The sequence below is a fragment of the Sturnus vulgaris genome, chromosome 29 (assembly GCF_052056855.1).
Source record: "Sturnus vulgaris isolate bStuVul1 chromosome 29, bStuVul1.hap1, whole genome shotgun sequence".
In the NCBI taxonomy this organism is placed as follows: domain Eukaryota; kingdom Metazoa; phylum Chordata; class Aves; order Passeriformes; family Sturnidae; genus Sturnus; species Sturnus vulgaris.
In genome coordinates, this window is record NC_142271.1 from 2,362,828 (window position 1) to 2,373,388 (window position 10,561).

The following is a 10,561-nucleotide window of genomic DNA, read 5'->3' on the forward strand; positions in this document are numbered from 1 at the left end:
CTCCATCAAGAGACAGATTTGCCTTAGCAATACATGGGAATCTCTGGTTTGACCATCTGAATTGCAGACCTGGTGAGATGTTGGCCTGAGACCCCACTTGCAGGAACTGTTGGAAAATTGAGGAATGGGTGACCCCAGAGCTAGTGAAGGACAATGCAATACACAGAGCTGAGAGATCTGAGGGGCAGCAGGAGAGCTGTTGTGGTGAGAGAGGTGATCCATGTGGTCCAAAACCAGAGGAAAACCGACAAAGCATCGCGTGGGGAGGGGAGGGGGGAGGCAGAGCCGGCAGCGTGTGATTAACTTGGCTCGGCTGTGCAGAGCTGCCCACCCGCTGCTCCTCTCGAACAGGCTGTGTGTGATCCCAGCGCAGCTCCTGGAGCCGGGCCGGGCTCTTGCACAATCGCAGATGGGGAAACGAGGCTGGGGCAGCCCGGGGGGCTCTGATCCTGCAGGTGTGATCCTGCAGGGCAGGGAGCACAGCCTGTGCCCGCACGGCCACGCTCTGCTTATTCCAGGCAGCCCCGGGGGCAGCCCCAGCCTCTCAACTCCCCTGTTTGGGGCAATTTCAGCTCTGTACCCTGTTCTTCCTCCCCTGCTCCCCCCTCTCCTGATGGTTCAGGGAAGAGGCTTCAACCCTGTGCTTGCCCCCCATTCCCAGCAGGCTGGGAATTCCTCAGCTGCCAAATGCTGTCCCCAGCACAGACACGGGGCTGGCCGAGGTGGCTCTGGCTGACTCTGAGGAGTTCTGTGCTGCAAACTGCTCTCAGCAATTGCATCTCGCTGCCTTTGTTTCTAGGGCAGCTGCATTCCAGGGACGGGGGGAAGACCCGTGTGAAAACAGGGCTTTGTCAATTGCTGTGGGATTATTGTTAATTAGGAGAAATGGAACAGGAGGTAGAAGAGAGGACCCGTAACCGAGGGCTCAGGGGATGGCTGAGGTTTGGAGCAGCAGGGGCTTGGATGAAGAAATGCCATTCCAGGGATTAGGATTCAGGCACGGGGTCTGTCCCGGGGAGAGGACCCTGCGTGTTCGTTGGCACTGCTGCCTCTCCATCAAGGACGATATGTGAGATGGGTGTGTTCTTCATGGCTCCAAAACTCTAATAAATACATTTCCTCCCCAATCTTCAAGCTGTTGGGTGTTCCTTGCTTTTGGGAGGTGCTTTAAATCTGACTGCCAGAGCCGTGGGCTGCTGAGAGCAGAAGCTGCCTGCACAATGCTGAGCTCAGGTCTTCCTCCCCTTCTCCTGGTGCTCTCAGTGCTGGAGCTGAGCTGGTCCCTGAGTGATGAAGAGAAGAAGATCATCTTGGATGAGCACAATAAATATCGCTCCCAGGTCTCTCCTCCTGCCATGGCTATGATGAAGATGGTAAGTGGCTTTTATTACAGAGGAATATTGGGGTGTTTGTGTGGTCCAAGGCTCGATCTTCATGCAAGGAGGGATCAGGGCGTTCCTTAGGGGAGGCAGAGCAATTCTCGTGTAGGGTTACAAGTAGGTGTCAATGGAGGGGTTCCCTCAACTGTCTGTAAAGAGAAGAGTTCCCTTTACCTTTGGAGTTGTCTTTGATCATTTCCTGGAAGTTCCTAAGTGTGATGTGAGTCCCCAGATGCTCTTCATGAGATTGATGCAGCTCTCACTCACCTGAGTGCCTGCTGGAGCTCCCTGTGATGGCAGGAAGGGCAGGTGAGGCCCTGCCATGAGCAGGTGCCACGACCTGGAGACTTTGCCATGGCTGTTGCCAAGAGCTGGTGGGGGAATCCTGCTGTGTGGGACATCACACAGTGCTCTGTGTTTGTCTTTGCAGGTGAAGGTATTTTATCTACTGGGGGGGAATTTCAACTTGTAAGTCAAGGTCTTCCAGTTATTTGGGCTCATCACACTCCTAATCCTTGCCATGACTTGGCATCTTGGAGATAGAGGATCCCTTGTTTTGCTTGGGGAAATAAAGTCCGGTCCCACATGAATGGGACCTGTAGTAGGACCAAAAAACAAGCTTGGTGCTGGTGCTGCTTTTTGTCTTGTTCAGACTCTTGATTTGATTAGAACTTGGCTATCAAGTTTTATCTTGCACCACACGTGATTTTTTTCTCCCTGCTTGCAAATCATACAGAGAAGGATAATTGTTTATCATGGAGAGTTGGAGTCCTTTCCTCTTTGGGTCACAGTGTGCTTGGAGGACACCTCACTGCCTGGCCCAGAAGTTGCCCAGGCTGAGTAAAGCCTTTGTGAGCTTGTAAATGGGTACTTAACAATTAGAAGAAGACAAAAGTTAAACTCAGGGAGAGAAGACCTGACCACTGAGTGCAGACTCAAAGGGGACAGAGCCAGAAGCCTCAGCACCATGACCCATCAAACCCCCCAGGCACAGCAAACTCAGAATATCAGGGCTTTGGAGCCAAAGTCTTAGAGCAAGCCTGAGGGAAATGATCTCTCATTAAGAGAGGTCCTTAAGTCAGTGCAATTCCAAACCTGTGGGGGCTGCTCCTGGCTGAATCTTTGATTGCAGCCCCTGTGCTTTGAGACGCTCCCTCTGCAGCTTCTGCTCCTGCTTAAATACACAGGACCTGCTCTCGATCTGGAGCCAAAAGCTTTTTCATTTTGAAGCCCAGGGAATGTTTAACTCACAGCAGCCCTGACGATTCCTCAGTAGAGGTTTTCCATGAGAACACCGTCCTCACCTCCCTCCTGGGACCTTTGCTTGGGCTGTCTTTGCCTCTGGTTTCACCTGCTGCCGTGGCACTGTGCCTGGCTGAGGTCACTCCGTGCTTCCATTTGGGACATGGGGCTTGGTTGCTTTGGAAATATTTAGTTGAAGGGGGGAATCTGTAGCCTGAAGCCACTTCACTAATGAGGCAAATCTGCAGCTGTGAGTCCCCCGTTTATGGAGCCCAGCTCTGTGCCAGAGGGGTGTGTGCTCCCCACATTGGGTCTCCAGCCATCTCTGTCAGCATGGCTTGGGGCCATAGGGGGAGGTGAACCAACACTCTGTGTCCCATGCAGGTGTTTCCTCCCCCCAGTGCCTTCAGGCTGTCCTCATCCCCTCAACACCCCAATGGTGCCATGCCCTCCTGTCTGGCACCTTTTGGATCCAGCCCTGGCTCTGTCCAGGAGGGTCCCCCCTCACCACCCCCTGTTTGCAGGGCTGCCTTCCAGCACCCAAGCTGTTCTCTCCATCAAGGATGGTCCAAACAGCTGCAGTGTAGGATTCCCCATATGCATGCCTGTGAGAAAACTCTCCACCTTCTCATCCTCCTCCTTCTCCTTGTTCTCCTCCTGCACATCCCTGTGGTTGGGGCTCAGCTGGTGGTGGGGCCACTGCTGCTCCAGAGGGGGCTGCTGAGATGTTTCCAGGAGTGTGTGCTCCCAGGCTTTGTACAGCTGCCAGGAGAGATGTGTCCCATTCCCCTCCTATCCCCATCCTGGATGAGGAGGGATGGCCCCAGGCCCCTCTCGTGTGACCACGGTGGTGGGTTTCCTTCCTTCCTGGAATCCTTCCTGGAATCCTTCCTTCCTTCCTGAAATCCTTCCTTCAATCCTTCCTTCCTGGAATCCTTCCTTCCTGGAATCCTCCCTCCCTCCCTCCCTCCATGGACTTCATGGTTTCTCCATGCTGAGTTGAGGATGCTCCATGATGGCATTAGCGGAGATCCAGGAGAGGTTGTGAGAGTTGTGCTGGTTCCCTGAAAACCAAGGTTTAGTTTGTGCTGGGACTGACCACAGTGCTCCCCTCTCCTGAGGACTGTGTTGGGTAGGGGTTGGAATTTTCCTCATGAATGGGGAAACTGAGAGCACAGGGTCCTTGGTAAGTGCCTTGTTCCTGCTGGAGAGCCCAGTGTCCATCTCTGTGTGCTGACACCGAGCTCCTTTCAGACCTGGGACAAAGAGCTGGAGGCCCTTGCTCAATCCTATGCAGAGAAATGCATCTGGGACCACAACAAGGAGAGGGGCCGACGGGGAGAAAACCTCTTTGCTATGGCTCCAACCCTGGAACTGGAATTCGCCGTGGAAGATTGGAACGGGGAGGAGAAATTCTACAACTTGACAACATCCACGTGTGTCCCTGGGCAGATGTGTGGCCACTACACCCAGGTACCAGCTGCTGGGGTGGAGGGGAGGCTGCTCAGCAGACCTGGGTGCCAGATTTTCTCAGAGAGACAAGGTCTGAGTGTTTCTTCACAGGGAAGAAGCAGAGATGGTGGTGGATCCTGAATGCCAAAGCAGCATGGGGATGTGGGATTTGGGGCACACTCTGTGGGATGAGGAGGTCTTTGGAGCAGCCTTTAAGGCCAGGGGACAGGTTCCTTCATCCAATCCCCTCACCTCCTGCCTGGTCTTTGCCTTAGGTGGTCTGGTCAAACACACATCAGATCGGCTGCGGGGCACATTTTTGTGAGAAGATCGATGGAATCGAAACAGAGAACATGCACCTGCTTGTTTGCAACTATTATCCCCCGTAAGTCCCAGGCCCTGCATGGATTGGTGCATCTCACTGGGCTTTCTGTGGGGAAATGCTCTGCCTTCAGTCCTTATGTCACAGCAGGGTTTGTCCTTGGTCTGAAATAGAAGTTCCAAATAATGCTTCTGTTATCTTGGGTTGGTCCCACAGTAAGGAAGGGTTGTCTGGAAGTCCTGGCCCATGATTGTGAGTGCTGAGGGCTGGTTCAGTTCCTGGCAGACACTCAGGGAGGGACCTTCTTCCCCAAGAGCTGCTGAAGGCTGAAGTGGCCGTAGCTGAGGGTACAAACAGCTCCCTGCCCCGGGCCCTGTTCTCCCCTGCTGGCAGCAGCCGTGGGGTGGAGAAGCCCTTTTGCAGCAGCAGGAAGGGTTGGACGTGGGAGGAGAGCTGGGTGCCCCTTCCCAGCCCTGGCACCGATTGCTTGGAGCTGCTGAGAGCACCAAGAGCAGCCGGGGGCTGCAGACATTGCTGGGGGTCTGGAGCAGAAGTGAGACAGAATTCCCTGTCCCAATGCCCGTGCCCTGCTCTGTTCTGAGGGGGTGAGGGATGTGCTCCATGGAGTTCTCTGCCCTGGCTTGAGCTGCCTTGGGGTCAGGCTGGGGAGTAAATGGCCCTGACAGGCCATGGCAGGAGACCAAGACCTGTTTTCTACATTAATCCCAAGTTTTGCCTTGGCTGGGATATCCCAGCTGAATCAGCCCCCTCTCTGGGATGGGTGTTTCCCCTTTCATCGTGTCTTCTTTATCTTGGCATTTTCTGCTTCCAGGGGTAACATGAAAGGCAAAAAGCCCTACGTGGAAGGACCCTCGTGTACAACATGTCCCACGGGCACAGTCTGTGTGGACAACCTGTGTGGTGAGTGAGCAGAGCCATGCATGGCCCTGGAGGGGCTGTTGGGACTGACACCCTGGGCTGGGTGTGAGCTCTGAACCCTCCTGGAGCTGCCAGGAAGCTCTTGAACTGCAGTTCCTGGGCTGCACCATTGGACAGCACAACTGCCTTAAGATAAGGAGGGGCTTGTACCCTGTTAGGCAGCATTATTTGCCCCTTGCATGGCAGGAGGTTGTGAGGGGCATGAGATGTGTCCAGGCTGGGAACCCCAGAGTGGGGGATGGCCCAGAGTGACCTGAGAGGGGTCAGCTGCTGTTTCAGCCCCTCACTGGTTTCTGCTGGTCCTGCTCAGTGCAGGGGATCCAGTGAGGTCAGCTGAGCCAGCCCTAACCCACAGCACTTTTCATCTCTCACCAGAACTCGTTGTAGAAGAGACCACTCCGGCCTCTGTGACAACAAAGGCAAGGCCATCCACCCCAGCCACAGCCAAACCAGAGCCCACAGCCAAACCAGAGCCCACAGCCAAACCAGAGCCCACAGCCAAACCAGAACCCACAACCACAGCCAAACCAGAACCCACAGCCAAACCAGAGCCCACAGCCAAACCAGAACCCACAACCACAGCCAAACCAGAACCCACAACCACAGCCAAACCAGAACCCACAGCTAAACCAGAGCCCACAGCTAAACCAGAGCCCACAGCTAAACCAGAGCCCACAGCCAAACCAGAGCCCACAGCCAAACCAGAGCCCACAGCTAAACCAGAGCCCACAACCACAGCCAAACCAGAGCCCACAGCCAAACAAGAACCCACAACCACAGCCAAACCAGAGCCCACAGCCAAACAAGAACCCACAACCAAACCAGAGCCCACAACCACAGCCAAACCAGAGCCCACAGCCACAGCCAAACCAGAGCCCACAGCCACAGCCAAACCAGAGCCCACAGCTAAACCAGAACCCACAGCCAAACCAGAGCCCACAGCTAAACCAGAGCCCACAACCACAGCCAAACCAGAGCCCACAGCCAAACCAGAACACACAGCACCAATCCACACCACAGCTGAACCAGAAACCACACCAGTGTCCACCACAGCCAAACCAGGACCTGCAACACCAGCACACACCACAGCCAAACCTGAACCCACAAAAGCAGTGTCTACCACAGCCAAGCCAAAACCTACAACCACATTTCCAACCACAACCACAGCCAAGCCACCACCCACAGCCACACTCCCAACCACAGCCAAACCCAAAGTCCCAGCACAGGCAGCCTTCAGCACAGCCGAGCCAAAACCTGCCAGCACACTCCCAACAACCCCAGCCAGGCCAAAACCCACAACACCAGCAGCCACCACAGCCATGGCCAAGCCAAAACCCACCATGCCAGCAGCCACCAGCACTGCAGCCAAGCCAAAGCCCACCACAACTATGGCCAAGCCTACACCCACCACACCAAAACCTGCCCTAACAACCACTGCCACTAAGCCAACAACCACCACTGCCACCAAGATGACACCCACCCCCCTAAAACCCACCACAACCACCACCACCACCAAACCAACACCTACAACCACCACTACCACCACTATCACCACTACCACCAAACCAACACCTACAACCACTAAACCAACACCCACCACAACCACCTCTACAGCCAAACCAAAAACAACCACAACTATGGCCAAGCCAACACCCACCACAGCAAAACCCACCCCAACTGTAGCTAAGACAAAACTTGCTACAGCCACAGCCAAACCAACACCCACCACACCAACATCTACCACCACTACAGCCAAGCCAAGACCTGCTGCTACAACACTAGCACCTGCCACAACAGCAAAGACACAGGTGAAAACTGCCACAACCACAAAGCCAGAGCCAGAAAGACCTGATCCAACTGAGGCAACCGGGATCACTCTTTCCTTTGAGCCCACCTTAGACACAGATGATAAATTATCTCCAGAGGCAGACACTGGAGAGCCTCTTAGCTCCTTCACTACAGAGGATCCAGCCTTATTAGAAAGCATGGGCTCAGCCTTCAGCCCCAGATCAGTCCCAGAAACAAAGAAAGGTGTCAAAGAGGAGGGGAAAGAGAAATCAGCCTTTTCCAGTCCATCTCCATCCCCCAGCCAAGCTGTTCCAGAGATGAAGTTAGGTTTCAATAGAGCTGAGCTCATAACCCCCTCCAAGTCAGTGGTCCTCAGCCCTGAAGAGCCCACGTTCTTGCGCTTAACATCATCCTCCAAAGACAAAAAAGGGCCGAGCCCCCATTTCCAGAGCTCCCTCTCAGGTAAGGCAACCGTGGAGTTTGTCCTGGCATGGACACTCGGACACTCAGGGATCCCCAAGCAGCATGGAGAGGGCTTGGGAGGAGCAGTGTCACACTGGTCCTTTGGATCCTCCTCTTGTATGTGGCACCAAGCCTTTTCCTCACTCTTTGCATTAACCCTGAGGGGCTGGTTGGATGTTCCTGAAGCATGGTCCTGTTCCCAGCCTGCTCCCACTAACGCACAGCTTCCCTGGATCAGAGCTCTGCTGCCTCTGGTGCCTCGGGACACGTCATGGCACACCTGCATGAGTGGGAGTTTCTCTTCTTCCCCATCTTCTCTCTAACTCCACATTTTCCTCTCTTCTTCCAGCAGGTGCCCTGGACACAGAAGAACTGGAGACAAACTTGGACCAGACGAGTGTGGATCCTTCCAAAGACGGAGCTGCCAGTACCTGCTTGGGGTTTTCACTCTTCCTCCTCCCCAGTGCCATCCTGGTGGGCCTTCTGCTCTGAAGGCTCTTCCTCAGCTGTCCCTGCACCCCTCACCAAGGCTTTTGTCAGCACTGGTTGTTCTCAGCCCTGGTAGGCTCAGGACACTCCTTGGACAATTCCCACGCTCCCTCCTTACGCTGCCTTCTCTGCTGCAGCCGCGGCGAGCCAAGGGCAGCCGGCAGTGCCAGGGGAACTTTGTCCCCTTCCTGAGGAGACCTGAGGGCAGGAGGGTGTTTGCCATCATGCTGGTGACCTTGGACGCTTCTCCTTTTCCCTGGCTTCTGTTCCATTTCCAGGCTGGAAGTGCTGAGCTCTCCCACGCACCCACAGTCCCCTATGGCTGCAGGCCCTGCCACAGCGTGACCCTGGGGACAGCAGGGTGACCTGGGCACAGTCAGACACGGTGCTTGGCTTTGGTGTTTGTGGATGAGGCACGGTGCTTGGCTTTGGTGTTTGTCAGGATGAATTTCCAGCAGAAATGCTCTTTTCCCTCCCAGTGTGTTTCTTTCAATTCTGGACAAGTGTTACCTCTTTCCCTTCTTGTCCACACAGAGTGGCTGTTTGGAGGATTTTTGTTTCCTCCTGGTTCTGGTGTAGCTCTGGCCAGTACTAGCCAGCTGTTCCCCCCTCTCCTCCTCACACTCTGCAGCACTTGCCTTCTCCCTCTCTCCTCCTCCCTCTCTCCTCCTCCCTCTCTCTTGCTCTCTGGCACATGTCCCATTCCTCAGTTATTCCAGTGTCACAGATTTATTTTACGCCTGTGCCTGCACCTGAGAGCACGCACAGAAGAGAAACCTTCAGAGCTGAGAGAGGCCATCAGCTCCTTCATGTAGCTTTTCCCTGCATGGCTTCATTCTTTGCATCATTTCTGTGTATTTTAATTCAGATACAGATTCCTCTTGATGTGTAACTTGTGTGTGTGTGGTCAAGGAGAAGGAGTCCCCAGGTGTGTTGGTACAATCTGAGCTCCAGGGGTACAAGTGACATTGTTAGAGGTTATTGGTGGCTCTGCTGTCCTGTTGCAGGACCTCTGGCATTGTCTGGGCCACTGTGTTTTGTTACCCCACATCTCTCCTCCCTTCACCTGAGGATTCCCAGTCAGGTGTGTTAAATATGTGACAAGCTTTGCAGACAGGTGGAAGGAATATAACGGGGAGATACAGCCCCTTCTCTGGTCATTGCAACCTTTCATTTCTTACAGATGAGGTGGAGGATGTCCTGAAGGCCATTATTCAGATCCTCCACTGCTGCTCTGTCCTGAGCATCCCCAGAGCATGCACTGAATAAATCCTGTTGTGAAAGTCTGTTCACTCTCTCTCTGGAGCATCTGGACACCTGGGAGCCACTTATTATACCTGTAAAATGCTCTTAATTATGTGCTTGCATAGAATTGCTAAAAGACAAAGTGGGTCCTGAAGGGGTTTTTTGGCTTTCCAAAGGCATCCAAGTGCTGCTTTATGTTAAGGGTGTAACTTAATGTTTTAAAACCTGTGCAAAAGCAGCAGGAGGCCATGGGGATTGAGGATGACGTAGGGAAATTTTCTTGAGCATCGAACTGAGTGTAAAGTAAAAATGTGTCCCCACCAAGAATTCTTGGGCAAGGGAAACAAGAGAAAAAAACTCAGAGCAAAAAAAAAGAAATAAAGACTATGGCTGGAGCACTTCTGGTTCTCTGTTTTAGGAAGCCCAACACAAGCCTCTCACACTGTAAACACACACCATTTCAACTTTGCAGCACAGAAAAAAAGTTAAATAGAAGTGTATGTCCCCAAATTCTGTGTTTGTGAATCAGCACCGGAGTGATGCTGGTATCTGACTTTTCCTTTTGCTTTTCCCCATCCTCCTGGCCCTGCTTTTCCCAGCAAAGCTTTCCTGCAGCTCCACATTTCCCTTCTCCCAGAGCTGCAGGAGCCCGGCAGCAGCAGCTGTCCTGCAGGGACCCCGCTGTGCTGGGGTGCTCTGAGGTCACGGCCAGCCCAGCCCAGCCAGGCAGTGACCAGCAGATGGCACTGGGACAGGCACCGCTGGCAACTGGGCAGCTCAACTGGCCCCGCACACCCTGCCCGCAGCTCCCAGCTTTATTTAATCGCCAGCTTCAGGTGCAGTTAAGAATGAGATTAAAAAGAACCTCGTGCCCAGGGGCTGTGGCTGCTGCACGCTCTGGGAGCAGCCTGAGCTCCTGCTGCCCAGCTGCCTTCGGGGACAAATCCATCCCTGCCTTATGGACAGATGATAAAAATACAGCCCCAGAGGCTGCTCCTCAGCCGTGAGAGGGGACAGGGCTCGCAGCTCTGAGAGCATTTCAGGACCTCGTCTGGTTTTGCATCTGCATGAAGGACAGCGTAGCATTCCCTAAAAGTTCCCCAGAAACACCACAAAGAGCAGAAAAGCATTTCTCCTCCCAGCAAGATCAGGACACTCATCAGGGCAAATCCTGAATTTTTGGAGTGCTCGATCCCCCACCCTGCTGAGAGCCAGGAGGCACAAGGGTGCTGCTGATGAACAG

At 53.9% G+C, this 10,561-nt stretch overlaps 1 protein-coding gene across 1 annotated transcript; it reads left to right on the forward strand.

The window, feature by feature from the left end:
* The first annotated feature begins 269 nt into the window (after nt 1-269).
* LOC106864703 (uncharacterized) lies at nt 270-9,713 on the forward strand. The gene is made up of 6 exons (XM_088180200.1): nt 270-1,373; nt 3,876-4,094; nt 4,349-4,458; nt 5,228-5,316; nt 5,710-7,584; nt 7,934-9,713. Exons 1-6 carry the CDS (start codon nt 1,221-1,223, stop codon nt 8,074-8,076), a joined length of 2,589 nt encoding a protein of 862 aa, XP_088036326.1. The 5' UTR covers nt 270-1,220; the 3' UTR covers nt 8,077-9,713.
* Nucleotides 9,714-10,561: the final 848 nt, after the last annotated feature.